Raw genomic sequence first — 13471 nt, 5'->3', positions numbered from 1 at the left:
TGACTTGCAAGCCGAAGAATATATACCCATAATGATATATTTTTGCTGCTTGGCAAGGCCTTTTCAGCTGGTGGCGGTGGTCCTGTGTGCGTCCTCCCCTCCATGTCATGCTTGCCCTCTCTGCCTGCAATAGGACACTCCAAGTCCACGTTCCACTTTCATGACACGTTCCTGGTGGTAGTCAGTGATCTCCTAACACCACAGCTGGATAGCCTGCAGCTCAGGGCCTGGCTAAAACCTCTCCATGGGTCTGGTGAGAGTACTAGAATGCTTATGGTTACAAGATGAATATCCAACCTCCCTATGCTTTAGCTGAGACTGAGTCCCCATCTTATTTGGAGGGATATCCAATTGATTCCCCACCATTCCCACTCAACACACAGGATGAGCTCACTCTCCTACCTCCCCACTCCTCTTGGCTCCCCTCTTCCACCCAAGGATTCTAGTCACCCCCAGAGAGAAAAAGTCAGAACCTTTCATTAAATACACATTCTTTCTTGGCTTCAGCATTGGTGGCAGGCTGGGGCGTGCATGGGTGTTGGTAGGAATGGCGGCATGCTTTCATCATGTTAGAACTCCAGTGGGCATACACTTTCTTTCTTTAAGGAACAAGAAGACTTTTGAGATGTGTTCTCAATCCACAGGTAATCTGTGAATGGGTAACTAATATGGTAGTTCATAGAAATCACGCTTCTTTTCATTGAGATTGGAATTTAGCACTACAGAGCTGGGAGAGTGTCTTGGTTCTGGTTTACAGTGAGATGGCTAAGGAGTAAACAGGGGTCTTTGGTGAAAGGGGCATGGTGCCAGGGCCCATTTCCAGAAATCAAAGCAATTCTAAGTTTTTGTGGGGGCGGGAGGTCAGGATTTTGTGCCTCATTCAGGTGGTGCAGATAAGTACTTACAACCCATTGTTTCAGATGCGTCAGGGCAGTCCCCTGTACTTCTCAGAGTCCTTCTCCTTTCCCCAATTTCTCAGTCCAAATTTTAGGGAAAGTTACCCAGGAGAGATCACTTAAACACCCTAACTCTGGGTTTGAGATAAAAGCTTCCTCTGATGCAGGCAGGTGTCCCTTGTGTGCCCTTTCCCAGCCTCCATGGATGGAAGGTCAGGGCATTCACTGGCAACGGCAATGACCTGCCAACCAAAAGTCTAGCCCTGAGGTTTCCAGAGGATGGATGAGCTCTGTGGCAGGCAACTTTGTCCCCTGGTCCCTGCTGCTGCTGCCCTTAGGCATGGAGCTGAATCTCCATGCTTCAGGAGATGGGATCAGTTTGCGACCAAGGAGCAGTGCTGGCTCCTTAGTTAATAATAGGGCTAAGGGCAGTGTCAAGCTTTTCACTCCCAAACTTTTTTCCCCAAAGTCCAGGAAACTTGTCTCTGTCTATATTACTATATGTATATTAATGCCTTCAAGTGGAAAGCATAAATCTCACTCTTTTTGAACTCCTTGCAAGTCTGTGTCCCAAAATTAAAAAGGTGCTTTTGATTGTTCTCCTCTTGAAAATTGTAAAAAATTGGGTTGCTAAACATGCATGGGTAAAAAAGTAAGGCTCTTGCCTTACATGCAGCCAACAGAGGTTCAATCCCCAGCACCCTTTTTTGGTCCCATGAGCCTGCCAGAGTGATTTCTGAGTGCAGAATCAGGAGTAAGCCTTGAACACCACTGGGTGTGCCCCTCCCCCGCAAGAGTAACATATATGCATGTACTCAGCAGAAAGAATAAAGGCATACTTTTCCTTCAGAGTGGGAATTAAAGACAATATCTTTTGAAGTTTAGGTAGGCCCTTTAAAAAATGACCAACAATGAGAACCTGGTTTGTTCTTTGTGGGCAGGGCAGGCAACTTGATGTTCACTTGGGCACAGAAGCACTTCTTCTATCTGACGACCCCGAAACAAACCAAACCTGAATGTGATAGATAAGTTCTCAGGACACAAGACCACACTGTACTCTTGTGACATTTATATCGCACGGAGGAGGAGAAAATCAGAGTGACTGACCTCTCCCCAATAAGAACTGGATTTCAGACAAAGAAGGACTCATTTCAGGGTGTTCAGATAGGCTAGCTGATATTTACTTTGACCTTCACAATAACCTTATGATGGAGGGAGGTTCCAGCTGAAGACATGACGGGACAGCTCACAGTCAGCACCTGGTACCCTGAACAGGAGGGGCAGGAGGGGTACTCATCTGTCACCCCAAACCCAACAGGATTGTATTGTCCTTTGTCATGAGGCCGGTGGCAGGAAAATTGTCCTTAGGGTACAGGACTACTCCCAGTTGGCTTTAGACTTTCCCTGTGTCTTCCTTGTGACATTATTTTCTCCTTCCATGGAATCATGCCAAGGAGAGGAGGGGAGGCCTCTACAAGATGGAAGCAGGAAAACTGGGGGGACTCTGAGGAAAGGTGTTCCTATGTCCCTCTGCCCAGTGGCAAGTCTGCAGCAAGCAAATGACTGAGAGTGAGCCCAGTTCTCTGAGTAGGGAAGCTGAGTTAGCTCTGCAGGACCCAAAGGATGGACTGCCACAATTCAATCTCTTACTGTTTCCAGAGATTGGCTTCACTGTTGGCCCCATTCACCAGGGCCCACAGGGCTTGACAATCATAGAATATGTTGTGTTTCTCTGTGTGGCACCTCTGTGGAAATCATTGACTGCTACAGCCTATTCAAACCACCTATAGCCCTGAAAGAGGAAGGATTGCTGAAACTGGCCATTTTCCGTACTCAGTAGGAAAAGTGAAATATTTGTGTGGGACAGAATTCGAGAGCCCAGGAAGACAGAGTTTCCTTGGCTGCTGGCCCACAAAGTGCCTTCTAGATTGACCCAGCCAAGCAGGTGTAGGCCTTTCACAGCTCAGAGGCCCCATGGTGGGGGGGGGAGTCCCTCCAGAAATTTCTAGGATGCCAGTGAGAGCCACCTCTCTGGTTTTGAAACACTAATTCCTTGCATTGGGTGTTCTGAGTTTAATTTCCTGCTCTGTTACAGCAACTAAAGGGAGCGGAGAGTAACCAAAGGCTCAGAAGTTGCACTTGCATGGCAAAGAGGTTGTGAGTGACCCGGCCTTTTAGGTTTGCAGCATCTGATTGATACTAACCGTCAGCTCTTCACACTTACTCAGCACCGTGGTCTCCAAAGCCCCCCTCATTCCTTCCATCTCATTTTTTGTCCTCCCGTCATCCTTGTGCTATGTTGGGAACAGGGAGAGAGGAGGAGGAGGGCTGGGAAGCTGCTGTGCCCTACACTCTCTGTCCACCCAGGTGGCCCCTGCCCTCCCTACCCTGGGGTTGGCTGTGGAATGGGGTCTGGGCGTGCCTCTGGAGGAAAACGGAACAGTGGGCAGAAGCAGGCACTGCAGCGTCTTCCTAGCCTGGTGCTGGTGTCTCAGTGGTGCTGCTGATTAGCCCTACTAGGTTCCCCAAGCCATGACGGGTCCCTTCATTACTACAGGGGGTGGGCGGTTTCATTTCATGTACCCTTGCCTCCTTCGTCACTCGGAGGAGGGTCTTCATGTACGCATCTTCCCCAGACTAATTTTGTGGTTTCTTTTATTTCTGTGACAAAGCAGCAGACTGGAGGCCTCACCTTGTGCCCTGGCCTTTGTCGTGGCTCTTTCTACCTGGAACTTAGTGCATCATGGGAAGATTGGTGTGTGTGTGTGTGTGTGTGTGTGTGTGTGTGTCGGAGGCGAGGTGCAAGGGAAATCATGAAAAACACGAACATGTGGTATTTTCAAATAACCCTTCTCCCGGGCTGTTCTCCCCTGGCAGGATGACAGTGCCGATCTGAAGTGCCAGCTCCAGTTTGCCAAAGAGGAAGGATCCCTGATGCGCAAAAAGATGGCCAAGCTGGGGAGGGAGAAGGACGAGCTGGAACAGGAGCTCCAGAAGTACAAGGCCCTCTACGGGGATGTGGACAGCCCCCTGCCCACGGGCGAAGCAGGCGGGCCCCCCAGCACCAGGGAGGCTGAGCTGAAGCTGCGGCTGAAGCTGGTGGAGGAAGAAGCCAACATCCTGGGGCGAAAGATTGTGGAGCTGGAGGTGGAGAACCGAGGCCTCAAGGCCGAGATGGAGGACCTGCGGGGTCAGTGTGAGCGGGAGGGGCCCGGCCGGGAGCACATGGCCAGTATTCCTACCTCACCCTTCGGGGACTCCCTGGAGTCCTCCGCCGAGCTCCGCCGACACCTGCAGTTTGTGGAGGAGGAGGCCGAGCTGCTCCGGAGATCCATTGCGGAGATCGAAGACCACAACCGGCAGTTGACCCATGAGCTGAGCAAGTTCAAGTTCGGCCCGGAGCCAGGCTGGCTGGGGGACGGCGTGGGCAAGGGCGCCGCGCCGGCGCCGCTGCAGGAGGAGCTGAAGTCAGCCCGCCTGCAGATCAGCGAGCTGAGCGGGAAGGTGCTGAAGCTGCAGTACGAGAACCGCGTGCTGCTCTCCAACGTCCAGCGCTACGACCTGGCGGCACACCTGGGCCTGCACGGCCCCAGCCCCCGGGACAGCGACGGCGACAGCGACGCGGGCAAGAAGGAGAGCGACGGCGAGGAAGGCCGCCTGGCCCAGCCCAAGCGGGAGGGGCCGATTGGCGGCGAGAGCGATTCAGAGGAGACGTTCGAGAAGACGTCGGGCTTCAGCAGTGGCGAGCCGTGCCCCACCGAGCTCGCGCGGGCCCGGGAGGGCTCCGAGTGCCTGGTGAGCATCAGGCACGAGGCCGAGCGGCTGGAGCGGAGCGTGGAGCGGCTCATCACGGACACCGCCGGCTTCGATGCCGATGGGCTGGCCGGCGGCGGCGAGTCCTCGCCGGGGCCTGACGTCCAGGGCACGGGGGGCAAGGGTGAAGGGAGCAAGAGTGAGCCCCAGCTGCTAGGGACCATCAATGTGAGGATGAAGGCTTTCAGGAAGGAACTTCGAGCCTTCTTGGAACAGGTGAACCGGATCGGGGACGGCCTGTCCCCTCTGCCCCAGCTCTCAGAGTCTTCTAGCTTCCTCTCCACCATGACCTCCGTGTCCCGGGACTCCCCCGTCGGGACCCTGGGGAAGGAGCTGGTCCCGGACCTGCAGGTAAGGGGACTTCCGGCTCTGCCCCCCTGCTCCGTTTTGCTCTTCCTCCTCCTTGCTGGCATTGCTGCACTCGAACTCATTCTGCTCACGGCTGCTCGGTTATGATTTCCAACCTGCATTGTACTAAAGCCTCAAGTGTCAACCAAATCCTTTCTATTGGTTGCGTTTCTTTTATTTTTTCTTTTTGCTTTTACGTTTTCTTTTATTTCCTGTTTTTTTTTTCTTTTTTCCTCTCCCGTTTTAACTGCACTGCTGCTCTTGCTTAGAGATTCTCCCTCATGATACAAGGCTAATCCCAACGGAAGAGCTAGGGACCGGCGCAGTCCAGCCTTCCTCCTCTGTTGGCATCCCAGGTGACCAGCTAGCCTGATGAAGAAGCAAAGAGAAGTTTAATACAAACTCGCTTCACAGTCAGGATCCTTAGCAGACTCGATCGGGCTTCCTGCCAGAGGGCGCGGTGCAGGCCTAAAGGGACCCTGCACCCCCACTGGAAGAGAGGGGGTGAAGAAGCGGGAGAGAGGTGCACGCTGCTGGGAGAAGTATGGTTTGGATGGAAAATCTCACTGTCAGTCCTGTGCCCGCCCAGGGCGGAGGGGAGTCAAAGGGCGTACCCCCCATGGACCGCTTTCCTATGCCTCGCCCTTGGGTGCATGACCAGCTGCTGCCCCGGATGATGGCTTTGCTGCGTGACCACAAGCCAGGAAGGAGGAGCCTTGTCCATATCCTTGGTGGGCAGCGTGCTTGCGGTGGTCCCAGACTGCATCCCACTGCATGTGCGTCTTCTGCATCTCCCCCTTCCCCACTCGCTTTGTTCGCTTTCCAGATCTTTATGCCCATCTATTTCTTTTGCCCGGTCAGCATTTTGGTTCTGTTCTCTTACGCCATCGTGTTGAATTTTACTTTTCTATTCACACTTTCTCTGCATCTGGTAGTTTTGTCCAGTCATCTACCTTACCCATTTTCTGGTTTTCTTTATCCCCTCTCCCCCTACCTTCTCATCCTTTCTTTTTTATGTCAAAAAATAAAATAAAAATTAAAACGGACAAACCAAACCTCCATCCCGTACACCTAACAGTCCAAACTGAGAGAACAGATGGAGTGGCAGCCACTGGCTTTGGAGCAAGGCAACGAGCGGGAACCCCTGCGCCTGCACACCTCCGGGGAGCCGCACCGCAGAGCCGATGGGGATTCTGGCAACTTCCGGCCGGGAGGCCAGAGCTGCTTCAACCTCGAGGTCAGCCTGCTGACTGCCCCCCTGCGGGTCCCTCCCCTTCCTCCTGCTAGGGACTCTCTGACATTTCCAACCTGAGGTCAAGGGAGATGTGGAACCAAATGGGGCTTTACTAGAGTCCCAAGATCTTTGCCTAAGGTAGGAACTGGAGGGTCCCAACAGGTGAGTGCAATGAAGTGAAGACAACAGCCGTGGTCAGACAGGCAATGCCTAGTCCATACACCTGTTCTTCCAAGGCCTGTGGGCCTCAGAAATATAGTGAGAACCTTCTGGGCTTCTCAAACACAGAATAGGATGAGAACCAACAGCCAGTTTTGTCTAGACTGGAGGAAATGATTGTCTCTCCCCTTTTCTCTCTCTCTCTCTCTCTCTCTCTCTCTCTCTCTCTCTCTCTCTTTCCCTCCCTTTCCCCCTTCCTCCCTACCTCTCTCCTTCTCTCCCTCTCTCTCTCTTTCGCTCTTGATTAAAGAATTTTTATACATGTATAACCCCCACCTGGTGGTGCTCACGGGACCGTGTGTTGCAGGGGACAAAACTTGGGGACAAAACACACCAGGCTGTGTGCGCTCTGCCACACAAACCACCCTCCCAGCCTCTCCCTGTGTCTCTGGGGGCCAGTCCCGCAGTTTCTGATGACAGTGCTCCGGCCCCAGAGGACAGAATCAGGCAGCACACTCCTGGCCTGGGGCACTTCAGCATTTTCTGTCCCCATGGTGATGCCATGTCAACAGAACTCCTAGTTACCACCATTCCCAGAGGAAGAGACAGCTGTCAGCAGCCTCTTCTTTTGGTTCAAGTAGCTCTGCCCAGGACAGAAGGACAGGTGGCCCCTAGAAGAGAGCCGCTGACCCTGGGAGTTTTGCTTCGAACATAGTCTGTGTTAGAAGTTTCTGTGAAGATTCCTAATAATCGGTTCCAGTGGGGATGTTATGAGTCAGGGCCCACACATCCTAGTGTCTCCCCTCCAGTGGAGGTGAGGAAGAAGACTGTCAGCAGAGTGAAGACTATCACCCCTGAGAGCAAGCGGAAGCTCGGTGGCTGGGAATCAGGAAGTGCTTGCATAGAAGCACCTGGGGTCAGGCAGTGCTTGGTTTCTGCTTGTCAGGCAGCCCATGGGGGATGCTGGCAGAGGTACACTTGGCTCTCACCATGCAGAGCCTTTTCCTCTTCACCTCAGAGAATGGGCCACACCTCTGTCCATGCTGTAATATGAAAACCACTTCCAGACAGCTGAAGTAAAAGCAAACACAGCTTTCAGAGACATCCTGTGCAGTCCTGTCACTCGTATAGTACCTGGCAGCGGAGAAGCCCTCTGAGAAGGGCGCATCCAAATCTCCAGCCCAGTGGCCAGGAGCCAGGCCACACAGAGGCATGCAGGGGGATCTGCTGAGGGGCCAGCCCTGTGTTGGTGCCAGGCTCTTGGAAAATGTGCAGAATCTCCATGTGGCTATGCAGCTGTCTCTCCAGAAGAAGCTAGCAGTGCCCGGAAACATTAATGGTTTTAATTTATTTTTGTTTGGTTTGTTCTGGGGCCACACCTGCCAATATGCAGGGTCTGCTCCAGCTGAGGGTGGCAGAGTGCCATGGTCAAGGAGCAAAGGTGAACCCAAACATTTTCGCCTAGAATGGAGTCAAGAACGAAGCTGGAGGTGCCACTATCAGTTTTCTTTATGCCCCACCTCCATTGTAGTCACTAATTGCATGCTTAATTACTCTGTACTTGTGTCATTTTCCTGTAGCTCTTTGCCTTCCTTCCTTGGGGGATTAAGGGGAAGGGCTGAGGGGGCAGATGTGAAACCTAATATCTGCACCTTAATGGAAGCAACAATGTTCTGAATCTGACCAGAAGTGTTATTTGCAAAGGTCAGTTGCTCGAGGCCTGTTTGTGAAATATCTCTAAATCTTCATAGGGAAAGGAAAAAGAAGAAAAGTTGTTATTTTAGGAGTAGTTCACCCTGTGAAATAACTAGAGAGGGAATAATGCCAGAGAGGAGAAAAAACACATCCCATGTTCTTACCAATGCATTTTGGTGGCTAAAGAATCTGTCCTCAAGGGTCTTCCCTCAGATAGCAGTCTTTGAAAACAGTCACAACCAGAGGAAACTGAAGACAGAATCCAGTCATACCCTCATTAATAAAACCACACAAAAATTAACTCCTCAGCACGCGCGCGCGCACACACACACACACACACACACACGCATGCATGCATGCACGCATGCGCACGCATCCACTAACACATGGACACGTCAGGCTTCAGAAGAGCAAGAGTTCCTCTTGCTTATTCATCTTAGTAGGCATAAGCAAGACCATGTACTGAATTCTTCTTTCTCTTTGTTCCTTGTGACTCCCAACAGATCTGCAGAGAGTCACATTTGTTAAGACAACAGCATCTAATCTATTGGTTTGGAATGTTCAGGCGCCTTAAAAATAGTTCCAAGTGAGAAGTAGCCAAGCTTGGGCACTGGTCAGATTTCAGATATAAATGAAGTCAATCCTGTACCCGAGGATTGAGTTTCTGGGTCAGAAATCTCTGAGAGCTCTCCTCTCTAGCATATCCTTTTATCCTTTAATCAACGAAACACCAAGGCATTTATGATCTCTTATGCCTCAGCTGTGAAATACCAGGCATGATAAAATGACATGGGATCTTATCCAAGTATATGTACACAGGTGTTGACCTCATGTACTGGTTTTGAGAGAAGTAGTAGCAAAACTGGCCAGGACTAGATGGAATTCTCCAGAATATGTAATCACATCAAGGAGATAGAATAGAGTCCATTACCTGCAAGCCTCATGCTGGTTATTAAAGTGACTGTAATGGAAAACATTCCTTTTAGTCTTGTATTTTTGTGGTTGTGATTTTATTAAATGTGGAAAGTCATTTATGAACCATTTTCTCAAAATAAATACATCCAGGAAATGAGTGTAAAGCAATATGGTACATTAGCATACAGGGTATGGAGCAGGGAGAAGTGTGGACGTGAGTTTCAGAATACAAATACAGGGAGAGTGGTTGTGATGTCAGGATGGGTATGTCTGCACAGGCTCAAAATCCAGTGAGGATTCGCTGGAACAGAATGGCTTTTGGGAGAGATCAGAATGACTCTGATGAATAGCATAGTTTTGGGTAAATGGACACAGGTTGGCTTTTCAAATCCAACCATTGGGAATTTGGTGATAGAGGAAACGGTTTTCTTTCTCGAAGTAAAACTTTACGTGTGTATGACACGAGCAGCCTCTCCACATGTGTGTGACTGTCAGCAGTCATGTGGTGATAAATAAGTCTGCTTTTGCCCGCCATATGTTTATATTTTGGGTTTTGGAGATTTTTGCTTAACACTGGAGTGACATTGTCCTGACTAAGCACAGTGAAGTTGTTCGTATGCATTTTCATGACGCATCAGCAAAATGGGCAATAAAGGAAAGTGTACATGGAACAGATCTAAGTTTCTGTGACACTCTCTACAGATGGCTTGGAAGCCATCTTAGGTAAATCAGATGCCCAAATGAACACTTTTGTATGGCCCCAGGGACTTTTTTGCCATCCTTTGAGGGGTGGTTCAACCAGAGGATCACATTTTGCAGTGGGGAAAGGTTTGGGGCCACAACCAGCGGGTCACAGCTCAGGGCTCACTCCTGGTTCTGCATTCAGGGATTCTCCTTGGACTCGGGGGACCATTGAGGGTACCAGGGATTGAATGCAGGTCAGCCATGTGCAAGGCAAGCATCTTAGCCATTGTTCTATCTCTCTGACCCAGGAATACAGTTTTAATTCATCATTGCTGAAGTTCAAGTTTCATTTATTTGTTTAAGAATGAAAGTTGTAAAACTAGACTAAACCAAATAACATATTTTGTGTAGGTTTAGTAGATCTTTGCTTTTCTTCAAATATAAGCTTGATGAGGGTACCCATTTTAAAATCTAAGGATATGGAGGTCTTGGCTGGTGCCCAATGTGTACACTGTGGAGAATTTTTACTTATTAACTACATAGAGTGTTGTGTAAGTGAACAGTGAAACAGCCAGTGCCCCTAACAGCCCTCCCATGTAAACACCTGAACTTCCAGAAGGGTTGTCCCAGGGGGCAATTTAATTTGCTGTTATTGCTCTACTCTGAGGCTTGGTCTTACCAATACTTAACTTGTTGGATACAGTGCAGCATGGAGTAAAAGTGACCTTTTAAATCTCGGGCTGAAATCCCCAGGAAACTGGGAACATCTTCAAGGGTGGGAATTGAGCATAGAGATGAAAACCAGAGCAAGGTATATGACCATTTAATGGGTAGGTGAAGAGGATAATTACCAGAATTGGTGCCCCCAATGCCTTGAATTTTAATAACTCCCTGGGGAAAGGGATAGCCCTGGGCCCAACATGGGCAAGTTAAAATGAGCTCAGATGTCCCAAGCCTGTCTACGCCTAAAGCTCAAACTAGAGAAACACCTGCTTACTGGAATAGGAGGCGACAGGGAAGCTTGTTCCCAGTGGAAAGTCTCCCTGGAGCATCTTCAAGGACAGCTGTCATGTCTAGGGTCAGGCTCTAAGCTGACTGGTAGCCCAGGAATCCCCAAGGAAAGGAAAGTTTATGTTCTATTGCTGGTGTCTACAGACATTTAAGCCAGCAGCCTGCATGTGGAGTTGAGGCAAGGATTCCACTCTCAGCCCTTCTTAGACAAGGTTGATTAGATGGAGATAAAATAAATGTGATAAAAAATTTATAAATGTCAAGCAGATAGAAAGAGCAAGCTGTTTTGTAAAGTATCACTTATTAAAAATAAACATAAAGAAATGACTCACTGAGAAAATTTACTGTGTAGAGAAATACCTTTGAAAAAGAATTCCCAATCCTATCTGGGGGCTATGAAAAAAATCTAACAGAAAAATCCCTAGTGCCTAGCAAAGTGAAAAGGCATCAATAATCTTCATTATTCTTGAGTTTCTTAAAAGTTGGAGCTTTTGGGTAAAGCAGAAGTCTCTAGCTTTCAAAACACTCACCAAATCCAAGATTTGATGAATCTCCATTGTGTTTTTCTTTCTTTTTTTCCATTTTTATTTCTTAAGTTGTTCACAATAATTTATTACATTCAGTATTACAACACCAATCCTACCACCATTACACCTTCCCACCACCATTATTTCAAATATTCTCACCACCTCCAAAGCCTGTCCCTAAATAATTCATTTTGTATTGATTTTTATAAGGAATCCACTAAAAATCATCTGAAAAAGTTTCCTTAGAGGAAAGTGTATGAAGTTGTTGTATTTCACCCTGGACCCATTAAACCCTTGTATAAGAGATTACTAATATGTTGTTACAGGTTGATCCTGTGTGTAAACAAATATTTGATCAAGATCAATTGCCTTCTACTTTACATCCCATCAAATGTGGTATTCTACTCTTGGTACATCAATGGTGTAGAGTATGAGATGTCTCATGACTGCGAATGCAGCCGCACATTACAGGAATTCTAAACTTTTAAATAGGGTGCTAGATCTGTAGTTAAAATTTTAACTGTATGATGACTTTGGGATCTAGAGGCATCTTTGCAGCTTGTGGCTCTCTTCTGAGATTTATTTGTGAGTCTCTTGATCATGACTGTTAATGAACTTATACGGCACCAGTGGCAGTTCTTGGACATGACTTCCAGGCTTCTGGAAGCATAGGGAGATGGGAGGCAGTAACCCATTCCTGACTCCATGATTGCCTAGAGAATTTGGTCACAAGTCCTGCATACCTGGGTTTTTCAGCAGATTCACTCCTGGATGAGGCTCATCCTGAGTCTGTGGAAATTGGCTATGAGTATGGCAGTAATTGAGTTCTGGATGTTTTCAGCTGCTGGGGTTCTGTTGGGACGATTGGGGGCCATCACCTATGCCCCTCTGTGAGTCTCTGGATCAGGGCCTGATTTCTTCATCTCCATTCTTCTCTAAGTTCTCTGGTCATTCTCAGTGCACAGGGCAGAAATCTACTCTCTTGTTTTTGCATTTCCTGTTCTTGGGGTATGATTGGCACTCCTGGCAAGCCACATACAACATCAGACTGGATGACTAGAAAGAGCAAACAGGATCCTGAGGGAAAAGTAGCTGAATCAGTGAAAAATCATTGGCATCAACCCATGAGATGAAGCTCTGTTTTTGTTGCAACAATGCATTCTCACCCCAGCTGTAGGCATCACCTATCGTTAAACAACATTCAACAGTGGGTACAATGACATGCTTTTATTCTCATGCCACCTGCTTTGTTCGCTAAAACACTTGATTTCAAAAGTGGGACTGACTGCTCTATAATTGGACGTAGAAGTAGACTATTAAGAAAAAGAATATTAAAAGATCTTTAGCTCTCTACCCTGCAATGTAGTAAGCAGGAGTTCGTATCACCCTTCTGGGCAGTGCATGTGATCGGGAGACCTGTGGTGCTGAGTGTGGGGATGGAAGGACTCCTTTCTGGTCACCCTGAGCATGCAGAGGCACTGCTGAGAGCACAGGAGAGAATCAGATCATCTCAGGAAGCATCTGGACCAATTAAATTTGCAGCTTAGTCACGTGTGAACCTGAGCCTTGAATCTTAAGAGTCCGAATGTGAAGGTTCACACTTTCAGAATCCCAGCACAGACCTCCCTGGATGCTTAGGAAACTGTTTGGAAGCTGCTTTGGTAGCTAGGCACCTTGGCACATCCTGGATCCCTCACCAGTGCACCTGTGGCTGCTGTGGTGGTTAGGGGCCAGGGGTCAGGGACCAGGCACCACCTCCCAGCCTGTCTCCAGCGAGGAGCTGGGGGGCAGGAGCAGCTGTCCATCCTCGGGTAGAGAGGATCATTCAACTGCTGCAGCACCCATGTGTGTCCCTTCCATGTGCCTGCATCTGCCTGGCATCTTCACTCAGGCCCCATGCTTGCTTCCACTAAGCCTTTATCCCACAGTCAGCTCAGAGGCCCCACCACCCTCACCCCATCCTCATCCCAGTTTAACTTAACAGAGTGTATAGAGGAGCTCCAGGGTCAGCTCACACAGGCGGCCAGACTGCTTCAATAAGAGACATTTACAAACAAGTATCTGTAAGGTCAGCATGTCACGGGGTCAGCACCACCACCACCCTGATCACAAGCCCAAGACAGATGCCAGGGTGTAATTCCTAGAACACTGGCTTGTCTGCTATCAACTCCTGGACACGGAAAGCACAC

General features: G+C 49.0%; 1 protein-coding gene across 4 annotated transcripts in view; it reads left to right on the top strand.

The window, feature by feature from the left end:
- MTCL1 (microtubule crosslinking factor 1) overlaps positions 1 to 13471 on the top strand; it is a 135404-nt gene that overhangs the window by 82577 nt on the left and 39356 nt on the right. For all 4 annotated transcript variants that reach the window (XM_056137919.1, XM_056137921.1, XM_056137922.1 and 1 more), the window contains 2 exons: positions 3774 to 5060; positions 6136 to 6294. In XM_056137919.1, coding sequence (XP_055993894.1) covers positions 3774 to 5060; positions 6136 to 6294 — 1446 coding nt within the window. The remainder of the gene's footprint in view (positions 1 to 3773; positions 5061 to 6135; positions 6295 to 13471) is intronic.

This window comes from Sorex fumeus, unplaced genomic scaffold (genome assembly GCF_029834395.1).
Source record: "Sorex fumeus unplaced genomic scaffold, SorFum_2.1 ptg000128l, whole genome shotgun sequence".
Taxonomy (NCBI): domain Eukaryota; kingdom Metazoa; phylum Chordata; class Mammalia; order Eulipotyphla; family Soricidae; genus Sorex; species Sorex fumeus.
Note: the sequence above shows the minus strand (reverse complement) of the source record. Positions and strands in the feature narration are given on the sequence as shown.